At 38.1% G+C, this 24,040-nt stretch overlaps 1 protein-coding gene across 2 annotated transcripts in view; it reads right to left on the bottom strand.

Annotated features, from left to right (window-relative positions):
• Positions 1–1,335: 1,335 nt before the first annotated feature.
• Positions 1,336–24,040, bottom strand: part of LOC309691880 (phosphatidylinositol 3-kinase regulatory subunit alpha-like) — a 42,257-nt gene continuing 19,552 nt past the window's right edge. The window contains exons 5-7 of one of the 2 annotated variants that reach the window (XM_082509906.1): positions 11,067–11,198; positions 3,124–3,316; positions 1,336–1,573 (exon numbers count right to left, since the gene is read on the bottom strand). In XM_082509906.1, the coding sequence (XP_082366032.1) occupies positions 1,366–1,573; positions 3,124–3,316; positions 11,067–11,198 (533 nt within the window). In that variant the 3' untranslated portion in view covers positions 1,336–1,365. The remainder of the gene's footprint in view (positions 1,574–3,123; positions 3,317–11,066; positions 11,199–24,040) is intronic. The other variant, XM_082509907.1, reaches the window with a different exon arrangement.

Below are 24,040 nucleotides of genomic sequence, written 5' to 3'. Positions count from 1 at the left end.
ACCAGAATTTTCCTTTAAATGGGACCAAAGGAAGCACCATGGTAACACTAGCTATCGCTGTGATAAACTCTCCAAAAAGTCAATTTCAAACCCAGATGGGATGCATAACCAGTCAAATAAATGACCACAGACAGCCCACACAGAGAACATGTGTGTGCATTTAAAGTGTGTTTTGTGTATATTACATTCTTGCCAAGTTATGGGCACGCCTGAGAAGCAAAATGTCTCATAACAAAAGCACAGAGAAAGGGCCAGAATGTGAATGGCTTTATATGGGTGTTTACAATTCTCCCTTTTTTCCCCCCTCACATTATTTTAGCATGCTAACCGACACACGAGCTGGACGAGACTAAGGTTTCACATGCAACTGTAGGATAAACCCACATGTACAGATACCAGTCACACTGAGCAGAGATGGTGAGCCACAGTACTCAGGTAGCAGAGAAACAGTCATGAATTCAGTGAATTCAGACTTCATTTTAAAAAACAGACTTAGAGTGCAGCTCTGCTGAGACAGGTGCCACACACACACACACACACACACACACACACACACACACACACACACACACACACAGCTACATAGAGGTCTTAACACACAGCCAACAGGCACAGTGCTAACCTTTGACCTCCACTGATGCTATTTGAAGGCTACTAGTGGAGGTAATGGGTGAGAAAAATGCTCACACATGAGTTTGAGCTCCCTGTTTCAGCCTACCTCTCTCTGTCTCTCTTTTTCTTTGTACACATCAAACAAAGAGATGCTCTGTCAGATATGATATCACCTTGCCCTGCCAATGAAAAAGCAAAACATGCACCTTAACTTCAAATGATTGAAGACCTCAAAGAAAGTGCAGAGGAACACTATCAACTGGCAAAACTGAATAATTGAATGGCAGACCCCAAAGCTAATGTTCTTTATCCTTGGGCCAACAATTCAAATGTTGACTGCAATATATAAATGGACTCCAAATGGAGTGCATCAATGTGACAGCAATGGGGCATTTTTATAGGTTAGAATTTGATTGTAGTAATTCCATCTAATATGTCACTATTGAGACATAATCTTTGACTGTGACTTTTTATGTAGCTGTACAGCTTTAATTTTCATCATAAAGATTTGTTGATTCAGGCCTGACATCAATCAGATTTGAGTGTGGCTAGTGAAATTCAACTCAGCTTTTAAAAAATGTGGTTAATCACAATTAATTCAAGATACTTTTTTCAAATATGGGCAGGTAAACTTTTTTCTCTTGGTAAATAACAAAAATAACAAAAAAGCCTTTTCCCTGAGCAGCAAAACTGCTGATAAGCTATTATTGCTCCTTTATAATTAAATTTATTTATAATTCAATTATACATGTGTCAGAACATTTTTAAATTATTAAATAAAATATTGAAAGAATGCATCAGTGCAGTGAATGTATTGTTCAGGCAAAAGAAAAAAAACAAACATATTTTGTGCATCTCCATAGTTATTTTCCTACCTGGTGCTGCTTGCATCTCCATTCGACCTGCAGTTGTGATGAGCGCCTCCAAAATCCTGATGTGATGCTCTGGATTTACATCTGCACTGTAAACAAAGCACCAAAGTGAAAACAAATTGTAGTAAGGGACACCATTGAACTAAGTTTTGCATAAAAAAGTAAATATAGTTCATGATGTACTTTCAGGTACAATTTCAATTGTGCTGTGTAGAAGTCAGGTTGATACACAGCTGACAGCCCTATTTGACAACTGTTAGAATTCATATTATGACAAGAACCAACCAGCTAAGTAAAGAGAAATGACAGTCTATCATTACTTTAAGAACTGAAGGTCAGTCAGTCTGGAAAATTGCTAAAACTTTGAATTTGTCCCCAAGTGCAGTCCCAAAAACCATCAAGTGCCACGACACACCTATACATCAACTGTTCAGAGGGGATTGTGCAAATCTGGCCTTTATGGTCAAATAACTGCTAAGAAACCACTACTAAGGAAAAGCAACAAACAGAAGAGATTTGTTTGGGCCAAGATTATTTGTATTAGCCAAGCTCAAATAAAAACGTGACAAGATTACCTTCATCCAACTAAAACAGCTGATACTTTTATATTTAAAAAATGCTCTTGCTAACAGAAAACCAAGTGTGATATTTGGCTCATCTTTAAAATCAACATCCTAGAGAGAGATCCAGGAGAATGGCATTTAACAAGGCTTCCGAAATTGTTTTGTTCATCTGTGACCTGCTTACGTTCATCTGTGACTGTTTTTCCAGAATTTACCAAGGAATTTCTTCTCCTGGCACTGTGTACTGTGGAGATGTGCTGGATTTGGGGAGGGCAGTCAGTGAGTCAGTGAGTCAGAAATGAGGGTTGTTTGTGTAGCATGGTCAGGCAAGTTTACCTTTGACGTGAACAACGGGTGGAAAAAGAGTGGGGTGGTATTTCACATTGTGCCATGTTATTTGCACCAGATGCCATAATAGCTCATTTCATGTGTATGGAATCTCTGATTAATCCTAAATTGTTCTGCAGTCTGTAAGCATTTAAACAATTACACATCTTTTCTTGTCTGAGCCTTACCAAAAAGTGCTAGATACTAAAGAAAATATGAGGTAAGGCATCATTTAGTATTTTTCTTGACGTGAACAAGACCAAAATAAATAAATGTTTCTCATATTTTTGTCTGAGTCTCCAAAGCCTAATATACTATCTCTTTCCTCTGTGCCATTTCAATTACCTGTTCAATAAACAGCAAAAAAATGTCTTAATGGAGAATGAAAAGAAAATATTTCTACTTGTCTGTCTGCCTTTCTATCCGTTTACTACAGTGCTTTTTTAGTTTTCTTCAAAAACATAGAGTTAAGGTACAGGTCATTATCAATGATGATATAGGGCAGAGACAACAGCATTGCTTTCCTGTCCTTCACGGGCTCTTATATTATAGTTAAGTTAACAGCCACAAACATAACTTGAAATCAACCAAAGGATATGTGGCTCAGTGCATCATAATCATCAAATAAATTCACAGCAGTAAAAAAAGAAAAGAAAATTCACATGAAATAAAGTGTTTCCTCCAAAAACTCTGCATGGATATTTCCAAGAGGAAAGTGTTGAAGGTCCTGATAGTTTTTATATCTGTACCTAAGAGAAAGGTGCTTGAAGATAATGTCAGTGAAGGCCTGTCCTAGCAGCCGGGGGGAGGCTTGACTCTGCTGGCTGATTCGATTCAGGTTTCCAGTGAGGTGGACCAGGAGCTGGTGGTTGACTTGAGGGATGCTGGGAGACTCAAGGATCCTTTTCAGCCTATCCCCACACTCCTCCACACTCTGACTCTCTGAAAGAAAAGACACAACACCTGAATTCTTTGGAGCATTAAACTAGGTATAAAAATGATTCATCAAATGTCCTTTTTCAGCCTATGTTGATTTTGGCAGTAGACAATACATAGTATTTACACTATATTTTAACTATAACAGATATACTGTAGCATCAGGTCTTACCTTTCTTGTAAATAGACTGCAGTGCATTCTTATTTTTATAGACCACAATGTTTCATATTACAATACATATTCACCAACTGTCAAAGAAACACTACAGGGCTGAAACACTCATGTAAAGAGCTTGGCTGGGGCAATTCTGGGCTTGCCCCAAACACTGCAACATGATGACTCGAGGAGTCACCAACCTTTTGATCAGTGGATAACGAGCTCTACCTTCTGAGCCTTATAATTACCAAGAATAGATACAAGCGACTGCTTCAGTTTTCCTGCTTTTATTTAGTTAATGACACTGAATGTTCATTGTCTGAATGGACTGTCCTGGTGTGCCTAAATCTAGTGAGGGTGCGCTGGGAATGCCTGGCAGAGGCCTAGTCCGACAGATCTTCAACTCCCACCTCTGGCAGAGCTTTGACAGCATTCAACCATGCGCTTTGTCACTGATTCTGTTCATAACGTAACCAAATGGCAGAAGGCTTTGACTTGGGTGGTCTCAAAATCTTGTCTCTGCTTTTTGCTGATTATGTGGTTCAGTTGGCTTCATCAGGTGGTGGCCTCCAGCTTGCACTGGAGCTATTCACAGCTAAATGTAAAGCATTGCATGGGGTCACAATGACCCCATTCAATGATCATCATTCAAAAATTAATAGTTAACTTTTTTGTTTTGGCTTCCTATTTCTTGACTTTTCCTTATGTGATGGGGGCAACTAAGTAAGCATAACATTTTTATGATGAAATTTGGGATGTACACATTTTGCATACATCGACACTCCTCTGGGGTCAGTTTTACCCCGAGTTATTTTAGCTTTGTAAAGCATGTCTTTCTGTGTGTGACCTACTATCCTCACACCTGCTGAATTACAACTGATATTTCTTGTGTGGTGGTGGGTGGGAATCTCCTGCAAGGACATGACAGGACATGGAAAATAAGGGAGGAGCAAACATATAAAAGCTTTCATGACTGCCTCCTATCTAAATCATTGGTGCACTGTGTACTCTGCAATCTGTATGCTCTCTAAAAATGTCCTTTGGGAAAACGTTACTGTCAATGAGTTTTTGGCACAAGTCTTTGACAGTGAAAGTGCGATGGAGGAGAATGTGTCAGAGACAGAGTATTGTGTTGAGGAGGACCTTGGTTTTGAGGAATTCTCATCTGATGAGACTGAGTGTTAACCCTCCTGCTGTCTCTCAACCACCAGCAGACAGAAACCCTTCCAAAAATGGAAAGATAACATGGTCCCTTTCCCAACTCCAACAACAGGGTAGACTTAGTACTGATAATATTATCAAAATGGTTCCAGGCCCCACCAGATACGCAGTCAGCCATGTTGAGGACATCGAGCCATCATTTGAGCTCTTCGTGACACCATCAATTGAAAATATTGTGCTTCAGATGACAAATTTAGAGGGGACAGCTGGAAAGACTTGGGTGTAACTGACTTGAAAGCTGACATTGGGCTGCTCATTTTGGCAAGAGTTTACAGGTCAAACGTTGAAGCAACAGCAAGCCTTTGGAATGCTGAGACTGAAAGGTGGGTACAGTGTTTACCCCTGCTGTACAATCCAGGTCCCCGTGTGACTGTTGACGAGTGCTTGGTTGCATTTTGTGGCTGCTGTCTATTTCAGCAATATATGACAAGCAAACCTAAATAATATGTTTGTGACGAACACACGGCAGACCTGTCCATATTTCAGTGCTTTTCAGCATACTTTACTCGGTTGCTGATCTCACACACAGCTGCAGCTTTTCAGCTTGCAGCTGAACACTTCCACAACCACAACACTACAGGACCTAGTTCAGCCTTAAAGCCAGTGAGGCATGATTGCAGATGCCACTCAGGTGCGTCTGCCTCCCCTGCAGCGGAACCACAGACCATGCCCCACCACAATGCCATCAAAATATGGGCAGCATGTGATGCACAGTCCAGCTTTGCCTGGAATATGCAAGTTTACACAGCCAAGTCCACTGGTGAAGCAAACTCAGGGCAAAAGAGTGGTGGCTGACATGGCCGAAGGACTGCATGGGCATAATATCACACGTGATATTTTTTTTTCATGTCTTATGCCTTGGGTGAGGAATTGCTCAATAGGGAGGTCAACATGTTGGAGACAGGGAGAAAGAACAAGCCTGAGCTTCCTTCTGAACTTCTTGCTGTCAAGAACATGAACGTACCATTTTCAGTTTTTGACTTTACTGAAAAAGCAACTCTGGTTTCCTATTGCTCCAAGAAAGGGAAAAATCTCCTGTTGCACAGCACAATACACAAAGATGCTGCTCTAAGCACCAGGAGAGATAAAAAAAAAAACCACAAATGGTCCTGGACTATGAGACAAAGGGAGGGGTGGACAGTGAGTGCGTACAATGCATTTGTTATATATGGTATGAAATTTAAAAAGGACTGGAACAGGAGAAAGCTGAGTTGAAGGAGGATTTTCCTGGAGCATTCCCACCATGAATAATTCAAAGGCTAGCATGACCTGTGCACAATACAAGAAGTATGCACCAACTAGTGCAGGCGAAAACAATTTAACTGTGTTTCTCCACATACATGTTGTCTATTTAACATTCACACTCTGATGGATGAGTCAGAGAGCAACCTTGCCCAAGGATATATTTGCTATGTAGAATAGAGAAGCTAGGGATTGAACCACCAACCTTCTGATTAGTAACTGCTCTGCTCTACAAGCTTAGCTACACTCAGCCCTACTGATAAAATGTCACCTAGTCTGTATGGAAGTCATAATTGCAGACAAATTCAATTTGATTAATTGACCCTGTTCATGTCGTGTCTTTATTTGCAGGAAGGACTCTTGCAAATAAGACCACAACCCACTTCCAGTCTAATCTCCTTAAATAAAGGTTGGTAAAGGTCATATTAATTCAATCTATCAAAAGTTAAGAGACAATGTGCACCTGAGACAGGTCGCCAGTCACAGTCACATGACTGGAAGGTTCTCATACTGTGCTCATACTAAGCAGTGGTTCACCAGCCACTACTTTGGATGGTGAATCTGAGTTTGTAATACAGCCTTGCAAACTCATATTTGACCGTACCTCAGGGGATTGGGAAGCTCATCTGTAACTGGAAGGTTGCCGGTTCAATCCCCCTACTCTCTCTGTCCTGGTTGTTGTGTCCTTGGGCAAGACACTTTACCCTACTGGTGATGGCCAGAGGGGCCGATGGTGCGATATGGCAGCCTTGCGTCTGTCAGTCTGTCAGGGCATCTGTGGCTACAACTGTAACTTGCCTCCAGTCTGTGAATGAATAGTGGAATTGTAAAGTGCTTTGGGTGCCTAGAAAAGCGCTATATAAATCCAATCCATTATTATTATGTTGACAGAAACATTTAGAGTCTTTTGGTCACTGGATCTGCTGCAGTGACATTTGTCCAAGTTTAAGGCTAAGTTAAGACATCTGACACTTTTCCTTGTTGTTTTAGACTCAGTGATGAGTAGGTGTGTCAACCACACATTTGATTTTCATTTAAAGATTACAGATAGAGGGCTGATCACCGGCCCTTTATCTAAGGTAAGTCTCATAGGCAAGTGGTTTCTTCCTGTTCCAGCATCACGTTACGTTTAAACTAAATGTTTTACAGAAGCACTTCAAACCTGCTGTTACTCAATGCCAGTGGTAATCAGACAAAGTATTGTGAAAATTTATGCATTTGAGCATTCTAGGATATGCTGTGCAGCTCAGCAGACACCCTGGATGGCACATGCACAAACATTTCTCACATTAGAAACATTCCAGCTTTCCTTTTAAACAGAAGTATAGATGTGCTGCCGGGTGAGAAACAGCACCATCAATATCAATTTAAGCACGTAGCTAACTGCTTGCTGACTTTGAGGAGATGTAAAGCCTTGGCAGGATATTGTTATTTGCATTGAGTCCTAGTCCAACAGCCAGTAACGTGTAAGCTAGCCTAATATATAGTAAGGAGAAAATCGCATGGCCTCTATAAATGGATGGTTATAAAAATGACACCATGGGAGGCTGTGCAGGGTATATACCAATTCCTTTCTTGTACTAGCCAGGGTTTAGACAATGGGCTGTGTTCAAGAAGGACCAGACATATTGACAAGCTCTCTCAGCACAGGCCCTTTATCATGGCTAAGAAGCTGCAAATAAAAAAAAAACATCTGTGCCCGAGACTGCTGTGTGTTGACTGGAGGACACAGTGGGAGAGTGCTGATCTTCCATGGACAAACAGACTCCTAACTGCACTCCACACAACATGTCTTTTTATCTATGGCTGAGTCTATTTGGCTGCTCATGGAGTTTAATTTTTCTGTTTAATTTTGTTTGTTTTTTACTGATTCAGTTTATTTGATTCCTTTTAATAATAAAGTCTCATTTTAAAATCACACCCAAGCTTGTAAAATTAACTGGAATATACTCTAAATTCATCCTAAAGTGTTATGTCTGCTTTTTTTTCTTCTCAACATCTCAGAATAGTGTGCCATTTTACACCTTTACACATATTTAGTAGGCCAGAAAGAGGCAGATAAAAATGTTGCAATGTGTGAAATACCTTTGCATAATTTCTAGTACATCCATGTATCATTTTCAGTGAATGTAACTATGTTGTTTTGACTCCAGTAAGGATTTTGTTACAATGAAACAATGTAAGCTACTGAGGAGAGGTTTTTATAAAATTTAATTAAATTTAAAGCCTGGTGCTGTAAAACTGAAGTTTAAAACTGAGACATTTGTATAAAATGTAAAAATACATTTAAAACATACAAACATTGAGTGTGTTTTCCTGCCCAGAGAGGTGGCTCATGGGGGTTCAGGGGACACTTGTGGTGTGTATATGTGTGTTTGGTTTGTTTAAATGAAGGTCATGTTACCTAGGTCAGCCCTAGCTCTGTGTGATCTCTACTGATCACAGACAACTGGCACATTCAGCCCCCCTCCCGTCTGTCGTTATTGATTATTGTTGACCCAACTAATCAATGGAGGTCAAGGCTGAAGCGAGAACTTGGGTTGCCTGTTTGACCCCCTGGGGCTCTGAGAGACTGGACAACTGGACATTAGACTCCTTGGTGTGCCAAAGAGTGTGTGTGAGACATGCTGACATTATGGTGGTTAGGACCAGACCAGCATAGTTGGAGATAAAAATGCCTCTTATCTCCTGGGTTTTCATGGAGATAAGATGCATTTTTATTTCAGTTGAAATTGCAGTTTTGACTGATTTAGTGTGTGTGTGTGTAGACAAAGGACTTGAAACGCTGTACGGGTAAATAGAGTTCAAAAAGAACATAAGGATCTGTAGAATCTCATTAAATTTTTTGAGTTCCTGGTTACGACATTGCTGCTGATTGCTTCCAGTATGGATGTAGCTTGAATCTATTTTACACCTTTAAGATGATCTGGAATGTAAATTGAGACCTATGCCTAATCAGCCAACATCAGTGGTGACCCTCATTGATGCTCTCATGTCTCAATGGGAACATAATGACGCCAGAAGGCTGGAGCCTGTTACAACAGCACATTAATGCCCTTGAATGCATCAACCCCTCCAACTGAAAAGCCGTTTCTTTTTTCCCCTCTCACACGTTTAGGTCCAGATGGACAGTGATCAGGCTGACTCAGGCAGCTGGCCTTTATCCTCATAGATAATAACCTCTGTGAGAGCATTAAGGTTAACTAATGCTGACAAAAGCAATGAATGAGTCTTGGAAGCATAAAAAATAACGCTGGGGGAAGGACTGGGAAAGGATAAGGAAGACACAAGCTGGAGGAAAACGAAGCCCTCTGATTAAAGAAGATAAGTGATTCACAGACCACATATTTAAGTAGAATGGGAAACTTCTGAAGTAAAAAAAATACAAATGTTCAGATACAAATCTAATGACTTTAGCTCTGCAGACATTGTTACTTTAAGGGACTAAGGAGCATTTGTACACATGAGAAAGCAACTTCTTAGATCTTTCTGTTGCTATGAAAGAAAAGTGGCTCAGGCATGATAACAAAAGGTCAACTGTGATCAGGATGTTGCAGGAACGAATGAGAGAAGGAATACAGGATTACCATCTTCTCATGACAGGTTATTTTTCAGTATTCAAAAAAGTTTTAAAATAGGAAAAATAGAAATATGACTGGACTAATATAAGGCTCAAATAAAGTTTGAGGTGATGTACAAAAGCATTATAGATTAAATTAAACAGTCATGTTACATCTTACACAGATCTTACTCAGGCAATGTCAGAGAAATTTTAATTTCTTTAATAGATAGCTTTGGCAAAAAATAAAAAACACGTCCCACTGGTTGCTTCATATAGAGTACAGAAGGTTTCTGAAAAAAATCCCTTCAGTTTTCCAAACATTTTATCTTTGTTTCTAATAATGTAGGGGAATTTCCCATGATGTGCCACTGACTGGAAAAAAGGATTCAGATCAGATGAGAAAATGACTCCCGGAGAAAAGAACAGTCAGAGGAAAAGTATTTAACGAGAGGGGATTTTAAGTGTTACAACATCAACAAATTTCAAGCAACAGATGAAGACAGAACAATAAGGCTTTTTACTAATTCTATGTATGTGAGTATAAAAACCTGCAACATAAAATGCAGGGTGAATAGTTTACTGATTTACTGTTTTGTCATTATTAATTATAGATATTTTGAGGATGACATCTGTTAATGGAAAATAAGTAAATTTTAATGCGCTTTACGGAGTCCCTATGAACCCCAAAGCGCTTTACACTACATTCAGTCATCTACCCATTCACACACTGGTGATGGGTGGAGCTACATTGCAGCCACAGCTGCCCTGGGGCAGACAAACAGAGGCGAGGCTGCCGGACACTGTTAATGTGAGTCTGTCTCTGACAGGTCTTTTATTTCCACCATGCACAGTGCACACATTAAGCAAAAAAAAGGAGGATATCAAGGGAGGCTTGATGACAAATGGATTAGAGTTTCAAGAGTCCCTAAAAGCCAGGGAGAAGAGGACCTGCTGGGTGGAGTGGACAGCAGGTAAAAGGGAGGGGGGGGGCAAGAAGGTCAGGTGTATGGAAAATGAAAAATGAAAGAAAGATAGAGGGACAGAGACAGAGACTGACACTAGACCATAATTCAGTACAGTTTATGTTGAAAGCTGACAGAGGATTATATTCTTCTTGTTTTTATCCATGGCAAAATTCTGGCGGATGTGACGATACAGCAAACATGCTCAAAACCTTGACATCTTGTCTCTGGTCAAAACAAGTACCTTGGTACAGTGGCAGAAACTGAATTATAGGCAGATGGATGTCAAAATTGTTTCCATGCAGAATAGAGGTTGCATCAGAATGTGTCTTAGAAACTGAAAGGCAAAGAATGAATTAAATCCGTTTGTCTTTGATTCTTTTAGCAATGACAATATGGTTAGCAGATGTTTATGAACAGGCATCCACAGAATGTCTTTCTAAACATACAAAGACTACTACCACTGGGGGCTTGAAAGGCACAAGCAATAAAATTGCTGTCCAATTTCATAAGGCCTTAGAAACACAGTCCATAGTGCCCAAAACAGTGTAAACCCAAAAGTATCTGCGTACCTCAGAGCACCTGTTGTTTGTACTGTGTAGCACACTGTACCTTGAGCAGTATAGACCAGCTCACTGTAGATGGTGGCAGGTATGATGGGGGCAGGCAGGTCCTGCAGGAAACCTTTTAGAGCATCAGTCAGAGCAACCACATCATATCGGTTCAAATTCACAGAGAGCAGATCTGGGAAGACAAGAAAAAACAGACATAGCCCAGAGAAGCAAGAAGCGCTACTGTGTTCATGACCTCAGATCCAACCATGGATGGAATAAAGAACAAGGTCACTGAGGGTGCAGGACCAGAGACCAGACCACCTTTGTGAACGTGAGTGTTGTTAGCATTCGCTACTTGAGGAGAAAAAAGACACAGAAAAGTCACAAAAATGTGTGAGGGGGATCAGGGAAGGAAAACCCTCACGTTAATTGCTTGCTAAAAGACACTGGCTGGAATAAAAATCAAACTAGATGTGGGAAGTAACTCACAGATAAGGAATCATGCAAAAAAAAATCCTCTTATTATTGGATTATCATAATGTCATTTCAAAATCTAAGCACCAAATTCCCCCTACATAATAAATGTCCATGGTTCACAATAGCTCACATTGTTACTCTTGTGGAATTTTAATAAAACACATGTCACGGTGATAGGTTTTGGACACTGATTTGTTCATTTTTTTATGCAAAAGTCATATTTATTTAGCAAATTTATCCAGGTCATCACCATCATAGTAGATCTATTAGCATTTGAAGTAGCAGGGGACCAAGAATAAGGCAAAGGCATAAAAAATGGTGTAGAAACCAATGAGTAGGATATTCAAACTCATGTGTAGTTCTGCATCCTCGTTCAGATGGATTAAATTGGAAAGTGAAACGTGGCAGAGTAATGGACTTTTAGTTCTGGTCAAAATGCCATATTAGCAAAGTGCGAGATTGGTGATCTGCTTGATCAGGGTTTATCAACTCTCATGGTCAGTTGCTTCTGGGAAAGCGAGAAAGGACTTTAGTTACCCATAGATAACAATAAAAAAACACAACTGCCCAGTCCACAAGAATTTACAAATCTATCTTCCTCTAGACAAAATAATAGATAATACCCCCGTTATGACCCTGCTTTGTGCTTACGTGAGTACTTCAGCAGATTAGCAAAGGACAAACCACATGGCGTCAGAGGACGTTTTTGCTGTCCTCCATCTTTCACCCCAACCTTCCTCCTCTTTTCTACCTCCATTCATCCTTCCCCATTTAACCCCCCTCCCCCCAGCTCCCTTTCGACTTCTTCCTTCTTGACCTTTCTTCTGTTTGTCTTTTTAAAAAATTCCTGTATCAGCCTCGTTTGCTTTTCTTTCAGCCTTTTTTCATTTCCTTTCCCTTCTTGTTTTTCTCATCCCAGTGTCACCCAAACCACCTTTTCCCCTGTATGCATCAGCCTCTCTAGGGTTAAAATGCTTGTTAAAAGCCATTGATTTCATTCCCTAAATAATGCCTGAATAAACTTAACCATTCACAGACCAGTAAACCAGCAGGCCATTAATATCTACGGATGACCTCTTCACATTGCTGTGCTGGGACTTGCGTTATTGTGCAGTGATTTGTCTAGGGAATTTGATCATCTCAGTGCCGAGACAGCTTAAATTTGGTGTCACCATGAAAGCCAAGCCCACAGGAAGATACTAACACAGTTTTTCTTGTGTGTGTGTGTGTGTGTGTGTGTGTGAGTGGGGGGGTGGGGGTGGCTTGTGAAAGCATAAAGTATTTTATTCTAAGAAGTATTTTATTCTTAAAGCATCTTAAGGCAACTGTTGTAATTTGGTGGTATATAAGTGAAACTGTTTTGAATTGAATTATATCAGGTAAAGTATTGTTGTGTGGTCTTTACTTGAAAGTGCTTAGAGTGGTCAAGTTAGACTAAAAAAGTACTTTATAAATGCAGGTTCATTACATTATAACTGTCCAATGCTAATCAAGCTTGCTAATAAGTATTAGCATTAGCGCTCCAGGTCTGAACTGATTTAGGTGAAGCATAATCAGTCTGTGTAAGAATGTTTTTTGTAATGAATTTGTGTCACAAACTCAAAATATGTAGGCAGATTTATATGAAACACCACAGAAGTATTAATTGATGAAATTCTAATTGAACAACTTCAAACCAGAATTTTAGTGATGCAGTTATCTGTCTGGTTGGTCACTGAAGAAATTAAATTGTTAAATCATTAAAAACGAATCAAATGTCAAGAACATTTTAGCTATTTCTGGATTTAAGCTGACACATACACACAAACACACACAAATTTCCTCTTTACACCTGATCACTCCATCAATTCATCAAGGTCTGACCCTCGCTATGGATCAGTCATCGGCTAGGCAAAGGAACAAAAGGACAGATAAATGGACAGATTAATTAATGAATGACTGAAATGAGGAGAGGGGGGTCAACAGTCAAGTGCAGTGTTTAGCTATTACTACATGTTATAGAGGATCTATTTGGTAGGGTTGGTTGACTGACTTGATTGGAGTAGGTGAAATGTAAGATGTTTATGAATAATACTATGTATACACACTATTTTTAGGTCAGGTGAACTGATTTTTATTAAAGCTACACAACGAGACCTGAAGTTACAACATATATTAAGGCAGAAGAAATTATATACATGCATTTACACAAAGAACAAAGCAACAGCAGATACAAACTAGAAAATGCATTTTCTGAAGAAACTGCAGTGTGGATGCTGATAGCTGAATGTTTTGAGCTGAAATGAAATAATTGCTGCATGTTAAGTTAAAAATGTTGAATGAGATGAAAAATACAGAACTTTTCATCTGAAAACAAAAGTTCAGAACTATTGAAAGCAGAGATTCAAACAGAAGAAGTTAAACAGTAAGCGAACATGTTTAACATGTTTGTAAATTAGAAAAAGCCGAGTAATGACAAAAGAAAACATCTGCATAAAAAAAAACTTGAAACCTCATATTATTTTAATCACTGAATGACTGAAATGTGAGAAAATCCACTACAGACAGCTGAATGCCGTAAGTTTTAATCATTCAGTTAGAAAAGATGACTCTAAAAGTCATCATCTGACTCCAAATGCCCAGATCTGAACCACCTGTGTGCGGAAGAAAAAGCCACCAATGAACAATAAGCTTGAATTTAACAGGCCAATCAGAATACCCTATTTAGTTGTCCTGCACTAACTACTGGCATACTGTTATTCTGTGGCAAAACCCTGTCAAATCTGCCTTGGTGCACCTGTTGAAAGACTGCATCTAAATCCTAGACCCTAACTTCCATCAAAACAGCTTTTGAACTGTGAGGATCCCAAGGAATTGTTCTGCACAACAGTGTCTCTTTTATCCTCGTGGTGTCAAAAATGTGATGACAGAAGCAATTTAAAAAGTGGGGTCTTTCCTGCTGTTGAGACAAATTCCTGACTAAAAATACAATGTATTTCTATGGGTCAGTTAGAAGGTTATCCCCCTACTTAGAGCCACACAAATCAAAAAGTTTAAATCTCTGAGCTTTGAAAAACACAATGTTGGAAGAGAAGAACAATGACTACGTTTTGAGGGTAAAATGATGGCTGTAGAGCAAACATTGGGGACACAGCAACAGTTGAAAGAAGTTGAATCTTGGCAGAGTGACAGACAGAGCTCATTAAGCAGGCAGGTGTGAGCCTGGTTGCCCCCCCCCCCCATTGGACAAAAGTTATTGTGAAACAAATGCTTCCCAAGAAAAAACTACAAGTCGTATTGACAAAATTCTTTCACCGTGAGCGACAGCAATGTCTAGTCTACCGAGTTTTCATGCATGTGGAGTTTATTATATGGACATGATGACATTTATGAAAGAACCCCATAATATATACTACAATAATAATAACATTGGATCAAAGAGGACAGCGATGGCTACATTTTGAATGAGAATTTGAAGGGTCCCCCCCGTAAAATACATTATAATTTTTTGTTCAATAAAGTTGAATAATTAAAAAGATATAAAAGTTAAAAGTGAGAAAAGTAGAAGCAGTAATGTCCAAAAGAAGAGGAATTGAATGGTGGTTGAATGGTTTTTCTAAGCTGAATGGTGTTGAAGGAGATAGTCGGCGAAAAATGTACGGAATAGATAATAATAAAATAGAAGAAAGAATAGAAGAACAATACTTAATGCTTAATCAGCATCCACACTAATTAGTCTGATGATCCAGATCTGGGTTTGAATACGCAGAAATACCAGAAATAACCAGACTTTAGTTTAGTTTCATTTAATTTCCTGAGTGAGTGTTCCTGTTTCAGTTCAGTTTTTACTGTTTGAAAATCTTAAGGTTTAGTCCAGTTTTTATTAGTTTAAAGACATTCAAAGTCCCAGGAAACACACCAATTAAAACACAAAAACAAGGGATTTTTTAAAAGAAAATTTTACTTAAATATGTATTTATATTTTTTAGTTTAGTTTTATTTAACTATAAAACATTTCACCTTGAGAGGAGATGTGCTTGTTTGGTGGTACACAAATAAAGGTGAAGTGAACTTGCTGAGTACTGCAGAGTCCTTTACAGAAACCAAACAGGATAAACTTCAAGGCTTGTTTAAGTTTTCCAGATTATTCTTGAGGTCAGAACAGCAAGGTGTTTGAAAACAGAACACTTAGTGAATTTTGTGTAAGCTGGAATCAGTACGTATAGGTACAGAAGCTGTATATGTAGACATAAAAGAGGAACTTGATGTCCAAGGTCGTAACATTTAGAACTGACAGAGAACAAAGATACACTCTGAACTTGCAGCAGAGTCAAAGGAAATTTGAAGGCCAAAAACAATCTCAGACTCATGCAAGCTTACAGCAGTATAAGTTAATTAGGTAAAGCTTTGCTTTAATGTCATGGACAAGAAAAGTATTCATTTGGTGGCTGTAGCTCAGGAAGTACAGCAGGTCATCTACTAACTGGATACACTGATTGGAGTGTGAATGTGTCAGAATGAGAGATAGAAGGCACTGTGGTGTAAGAGCAGAGACTTAGAGACAAAGCAAGGTAGAATTAGCTGTCAAACAATTGAAGTGCAAAAAAGATTCTCATTTAAGTCGATGCCATTATGAAAGAGGGCTGCCACTCAAAACAGTACAGTTCTTGAGAAACTAGAAATGTGGCAAAGCATTCAAATATTTACAGATTACCATTGCAACAGTCAGCACTTCTTCTCACACCTAATATAACTGATACAGATTACACTATTTACATAAGTTAATGTATCAGTTTCAGAGATAATATGACAATATGTATCCCATTCCCTATAGTTACGAAGGTAAGCAGGTAAGGAGGCTACATGTGCCTCTGGGTATAGCTGAGAGCTCTTTTTTTTAGCATTTTTATTTTAAATCTTATTTAATTGATTTTATTGATCAAAGAGAGCAAAATCATCTGTCATACGTTACTAGTGAACAATCCCCTTTCTTTTATTTTGAAGTTTTTGAAAGCTATGTAAGCCAGCTTTTGAAAAAGAAGCTAGCTTGCCCCATCCTGTTTGTATAAATTATTTGTTTTCTGGTTACTAACACTTATATGGTGGAAATATATATTGTGGTTTTCCTTACAATATTACTTATCACTACTCACTCATCACCCTTATATTATATTATTATATGTTATATTAAATTATATTGTCTATGTGGATGCAATAGCTATACATATTACACATTGTGTGTAATATATTTCTCTTTAATTTTTGTATCTGACATGAAGAAAATATGTTCTAGCTTTTATATCTGTTAATATTTTCATCTTGTAGTTTTTTGTTCATTTGACTTGTTGATTTGTTGGTTTATTTATGGCAGAAAGCACCTATGTAGCCAGTTTCATTGATTACAGAAGAGTCTTGGTTTTAGATCAATTTTAAAGTGGAGCGAAGAATAACAAAGTGTTAGTTTGACGACCAATAGTTAGGTATTCTAGTAGACTAATAGACTGTTCTGCTCCACTAAATGCTTTGGTGCACAGTGAAAAAAGAGCTTTAACATATATAGTCAGCAAATAATACACAAACATACATCTGTAAGGCACTATGTTCAGTAACCAATTAATATACACTGTATGTATCCCTGAAAGCTTTTGGCAGCAGTATATCCAGTGCGTGGTAATGAGGCATAATTTCATCCAGTGCATGTGTGACAACTAACAACTGACCTCTATAGCATAAACATACCAGGCACAAACCATGCCTACAACCACTGACTGGTTTGTGGGAGCAGTTAACATTGTAGCTGGTTTGTGTCTTTTCAGTGGATTTGTTGGCTGTGGGGAAATATTAATGTTGCATTTTCTGTGACACAAAAAGTGAGAGCGATCTACATGGACCCAGATCTTATTTATGCCCCAGGATGTTCTGGAGGCCTAAACTGCCCTGATGCTTACAGTGTAACTTCCAGGAGTTAAAGAGCTATGGAATGAATTTCTTTTAGACATCAGGGCCAACAATGTTCCCAGCTTGCTGGTACTGTATGTATTACAGAAAGTAATATCTCTATAGTATGAGTTGTATTTGTTATAAAGTGTATTGCATTGTATGTTTTTACAAGTTTAATTTTCAGATGACAGATTTAATGCCACTAAATACATGAAAGTACTGCAAGATCACTGCGGAAAAACAGAATATTTAAAAAAGCCATTAAAGAGACTGTAACTGCTGCTGCTGAAATATTCCTGCTTTAAACTTTATTGCTTATTTTAATGGACTTGCAGATCACTTGGGTTTATGTACATAAAAAGATCCATGACTTTTTATTTTTTAATGTATACTTGCCTTTACAGCCTATAAACTAAATTTTTCCTCCTCAAAGTAATTTGTATTCAAGTAAAAAGTGCTTTTTATTTAGAGTACAAGTTTACCATGTGCTTCCTACCTTCCGCACATGGTACATATGCTTATATATGTACACTACACACACACACACACACACACACACACACACACACACACACACACACACACACACATACATATATATATATATATATATATATATATATGCACTCATCTGGACCGAGATCTCCAAATGATGCTCCTGGGATCTGCTGGAGCCACTTGCCTAGTTTGTGAGTTACTGCACCTACTGCTCCGATTACCTGATTTATCAATTCCTTATATACTCCAGTTATAAATGTGGCATATACAAAATGAATATAAAATCAAAACTGATCATCAACATAAAAAAAGAATCGCACAGTATCACAGTCTTCCTCAACTCTATTAGAATCCCCAGTTACCCTAATACCCATATCACTGACCTATAAGTGTAAACCCTCCAGGTCAATGACATAGGTCTTATATCGTGTGTAGTCTGCATGTCGCAAACAATCTGTTTGGTTGTGGTCATTGACCACAATCAACTAGAAGGTTGGAACAAAGAACCTTGTTGCTTTGAAGCCACAGTATCCGCCACAACCAGATGCAGCTACAGATGTAAACATCTGCAGTCAAAAAGCTCTGCTGCTGTTGTGAAAAACAAGACCAAATGTGAGGAAATATGTCAAGATGTTCACACTCCAAGTCTGAAGCATTAAACTCAAATGTTGGTGAAACATCCTAAAGCAGACAACTTATGTCACTGTTATTCTTACTATTGTCTCGTATTCCTCCTATATTCAACTTTTTGGCCATCCATTTTAAACAAATACAGCCAGCCATCTACAGTTTTATGGCGTGAAATAGTGTTGATATGACACAAAATAAACATTAGTTTATTTAATAGTATATATTGGGTTGTGTTGTTCTTAAATTTGTGAAAATATATATATTTTATTCTATATAAACAGAGAACTGAAAAAAAAATTCTCATTTTCTTCTGCTCATCCAATTTAGGATTGCAGTCTGGGTGGAACCCTTTCAGTATGTTACATGGTTGTGTGTTTGGTGCCTCGGGTGATAATGTTAGTCTAAACCATTTTAATTTGTGTTTTTGCTTATAATCATATAGTTCCCATGACTACCGCTAGGTCCCCAAGTCACCTCTGTGTCAACCCATGTGTCCTTGGAATTCTGCTCACACACACTCTGATATCACAACATGAGCTCAGATAGATGGAACAGGAGGACACAGAGAATAAAACACAGGGATGAGCGAGAAAGAGAGAAGTAGAAAAACTATCACACTGGCATACAGAACAGATGTGGTGGTTATTTTGATACCTGCCTGAACACGGCAAGAGCACTCTTGTGATCACAGAATTGTTCAGAATTGTTTAGAAAAAGATTGCAAAGAATTTAAGGTTTTAATTTGCCCCAAAACATCCGAGATCAGAAAACTGAAATCTGTATGTGTAAGTGTTTCCAACAGACGGTGGAGCCACAGGTATCTCTTTAGTCATTCATGTTACAGGGCAACATATGGTAGAGATAAGCATCTGAGAGAAGAAGTGAGCAGAAGCGAAGAGAAGAGAAGAGAAGCATTACCCCATCATCATTTCAGCATACTGAGTTAAAAACATTTGTCTTTTTACAATGGAAATAATTATCACATCCAGATCAGTTTTCTGATTACCTTATATGATGTTAAATGATGTTATATATGGTTAATAGGGTATTCCACCATGGGATAACTGGGAAAGTACTTGAAATATTCAACGTTTCAGTAAATGCTTAAGCTTTTACCACATTTACAATGATTTGGTTCTGGACTCTACTCATCTCACTTTCAGAATTTTTTCATTAACACAGTTTACTTTGCCTATTGCACATTTTCCTTTTCCTTTGTTTTCCAAATACTAACATTAATGTGATTGCCAGTGGCAGTCTGGGGAAAAAATACAATGAGCCCTTTGCATTGGAATCTCCAGTATGAGAAGAGCAAAAAAAAAAGTGGATCCAAGAACAAGCTCTCCCATAGGAGTACGCGATCAGAAAGCCACAGCTATGGTCAGTCTAATTTGTGCAAACTCTTTGTAGACTATTTGCTAAAATGATTTGACAGCTGCTTAACAGTCCATCGCTGAAACACAGATTGATCCAATTAACTTTTCAGAACTGTAAAAATCCCCTCATAACTGCTATGCAGCATTTTGGTTTAGGATTTATATTTGCTGAGAAGAACACATTTCAGTATGATTTTAGCTAACACTGACAAAAACATCAATCCCCTGTGAGTGTCAGCTCCCCAAAAGCCCCACTGGTTACACTGGAAAACATGAAAAGATTTCAGTACAGAGGACATGGATGCATTTTTTCGAAAATAGTAGATATTGATGCATGACACTAGTATATCAAGCAAAGCACAGTCTGCAGCACGTAGCAGAATAGCATAACAGCTGAGCAGACAGTGGAGCAGGGTCACTGTCTTTACAGTAAGTTGCTAAACAGTTTGCAAAACATATTCCTGAAATAAATATACATGTATAAAGAAAACTGGCTGCCATAGTAATATCAGAGTTTTTGGTATCAGTATCAGCCCTAAAAGTCAAAGTCTGTTCAGGTTGAATATAAACTATATCATATAACTATGAATAATATGAATTTTACCTGTCTCTGACTTTCTACCACTAAAGATTTATATTTAGAAACTAACTAATTTCTACAGTATTAATATATGGTGCCAATAAAGGTTAAAGTTTGGGAAATCATGCTGTCATGGCTTATATCAGGGGTATCCAGACTTTTTTTCAAGTGTGCCAGATTTATTAATGGAAAATCATTCAGGGGCCAATAATCATTCATTCCTTTTTCGAAACATAAAAACTGTGGGGGTTTGTTTTTTTTGTTTTTTTTTAAAAAAAAAACATTTTATATTTAATAATACAACCGTTTGTATTATTATGGTGATTAGGTGTGTTCAAGCCTGAACAAAATAAATGTACTTTTCATTCACATATTTCATAACACAGTCTTTGATAAACACTCTCTGTGAAAGGTTTTTCAGCATGGTTGCTCTCTGATAGGAAATGTGAATTAGCATGTTTTGTCTGATAGTGTCTCTTGACATTCAATTCCTTTTTTTCTTACTCTGCAAATTACGCAAACACAATTGTTTTGATTGTCTGTGAAAACGTACAGCATTGCAATTTCCATCTCTCCTGGAACACTCAAAAAGATGAAATTGGGTGGTCGTTATATTTTAGCCCCCCCTGCAACTCTGATAAAGATAAGAGGATGGATGGAGTGACAGCTACGTGAAAGTTGTTATAAAGCCATTCAAGTTTTATGTTAAACAGACTCTAGATTTTATTGGACACTCCAAAAATAACTCTTCAAATGAACTTAAAATAATAATGGGAAGGATTTTCAGATTAATCTATTACTTTCTATTAGCATTAAGTATTTTTGTTAGACTAACTTCATTTGCATGGGTTGGGTCAACTCAGCTAAATTAAGTTGGACTCAACTGGAGTAAATAAGTTGATTCATCATTATTTAATTACGTTGGTCCAACTCAAGTACATTAAATTTGAATAACAGAATTGCATAATGCTAAAATAAATTTAATTTAATCACATGAAAATCCTTTTCATTATTTTTTATGTTCATTGAAATAGTTATTTTTTGAGTAAAGGTCTAGCCTTCAGTATCTCTTTTTCAGAGGTGTCATGGCATTAGCCACAGCTTGTTACAACCAATGAGTGTAAAAAACCTTTATACAGTCATTGGTTGGAACACAGAGATCAGCTCAGATGCTGCTGCCACCATAAGATGAAGTGACAAGAGAAATTACTCTATAAATTCTGTTTGTTTTGGTGGGCCAATCAATAATACCTTTTAAGATGGGAGTGAGGGGTGGTTAATGACAGAATGAAGGGTAATTAGATGTCTCTGACGGGTTCTTCTTTCCTATAAAAGCACACCACACCTCTAGGCTCTTACTTTATTTCTCAAGAACACAATATTTCTTACATTTCTTCCGCTGTAAAATAGTGTCAGTAATACACCTGCAAGAAAATATGAATGTATATTTCTACACTTTGTTTTCCCTCTTGGGTGAAAAATAATAAATATATAATGCAATTAGTGTTAGTGGAATAAAATGTTCCTCTAGCAAGTTCTTAAAAATACTTGCTGTATTTGGAGCCAAAGAACCATTTTCTCAATTTTTACCAAATGCTTTGCGACAAACTGACTGACTGTTTCCACCACACATCCACTGTGAACGAATGTCTGATCAGCTGTTTATGAGTATGTGCAGCTGCTGACTGTAAAATTACTGGATTCCAATAGGTTACTGACGGACCCCAGAGGAAGATGATGACATCACTTCCAACCAATAGCAGGACAGAGACTGGGAGACAACTGGTAGCAGAGACAGAAAGAATAGAAGGATGCAGATGGAAGAAAAAGATGGAGTAGAGGAGCGATTTTAATTTCTGTTTTGCTGAACTCAGCAGCCACTGTCACTGAAGCACAAGGGAGAAGAAAAGGAATGGCGATGAATGAGTGAATAAAAAAGGACATAAAAGTTCAAAAGGGAAGACAGAGAGAGACTGAAGAGCACTAAAAAAATGCAAAAAGAAATAATATTATTTAAGAGTTCCGGTGTTGTAGATTGCTTGTTGCTGTGAGAGGCAACCAAATAATTTCATGGGAAAATGTGAGCAAAGATAACAAAGTAGTATGTCCTCATCTATCTGCAGTGTCTCTCTATGCTTCCATGCACACTGTTTTATATTCTGTGTAGCAGAATATTCTGTAACAGTTTAAGTGAACATGAGTCATCATTTCCAAAACAGACACTGCCCACTCTGTGCCATTGCACAGTGTTTGTGTGTTTGCATATATCTGAGCACGTCCATGTAATCATCACAAGCAACTACTTCAAACTCAGTTAAAAGCATAAAACACACATACTCAGAGGCCTCACACCAGAGATACTAGTACACATACAAAATAAAGATGTTTCCCATTGTAATAAAATCAAAAAAACACTACTACTTTTATACTTTTCACAGAAAGAACATTCTTAAACTCTAAAGTACTTTTGCACAGCTTATAATAGCTTTTAGTGAAATCCTCAGTTGATCCACTATCTCAAACAAGATGTTTTAGCTGCAGGAGGAAATAAACTGCAGGGTACACCAACAGCCAAGCATCACTCTTGGTGTGTACCATTTGCCAGGGTGGCAATGGCAGGTAGATAGATAGATAGATAGATAGATAGATAGATAGATAGATAGATAGATAGATAGATGGATGGATGTTGTCACTCTTCAGGTGTGAAACACATGCTGGTACTCACAGATACAGAAGTTCCAGCACACACACAGTGTTACTGGGCCAACTCACTGAGCGCTGTGTGGGCACGGCAGAACCAGTCTGCTAAAAAAGGCTAGCTGTTACCATGGCAACTCTCAGGCCATGTACCAATCACAGGTCAATTTGATGAGGTAATGTTCCTAAACCCTTTCAGAGTAACTCAGACACTTATACGCTCACTTTGACTCTTCTAAGAAAATACTGTACACGTGCAACATACCAAATAAAGCACACACAGCCAATCATGTCAGTTGGCAGGATCTGAGGCTGTGGAATAATGTGAGAATTTCTGTACAATATACAACTCCCTGTTACATAATATTATTCCATAACATGCAACACAAATGCAGAACAGAGAAGGCAGAGTACTTAAGCAGCCTGGATATACTTCCTGCAGACTGATGTTTCACTGCCTCTGCAACGTACTGATCAGAACACCGTTCCAACAAAGGTTTTATTTACTATTATCAGTTATTCAATTCAGTTTAGTTTTCAAAGTGCCACATCAGAACAAAAGTCTCCTAAAGCCACTTAATGTTCTAAATTAAAGACCCTAAAATAATTCAGAGAAGCCGCAACAAGAGGTAGACACACTCTGGAAGGGAGCCAGAGATTAATAATAACTCATAATTAAATTGAGTGTATAAACACATGGTCAGTGAAAAAGGAGTGAGAGAAGGAGAAACGCTCAGTACATCATGGCAATCTAAGTCTATTGCAGTATATAAATGTACTACCATACACAGTATACAAACATGGATAGAGGATTTGGATATGACCTTCAAGACTTGCATATTTCCTGGTTAACCT

Source organism: Aulonocara stuartgranti (assembly GCF_965226115.1).
Source record: "Aulonocara stuartgranti genome assembly, chromosome: 17".
Classification (NCBI taxonomy): domain Eukaryota; kingdom Metazoa; phylum Chordata; class Actinopteri; order Cichliformes; family Cichlidae; genus Aulonocara; species Aulonocara stuartgranti.
Note: the sequence above shows the minus strand (reverse complement) of the source record. Positions and strands in the feature narration are given on the sequence as shown.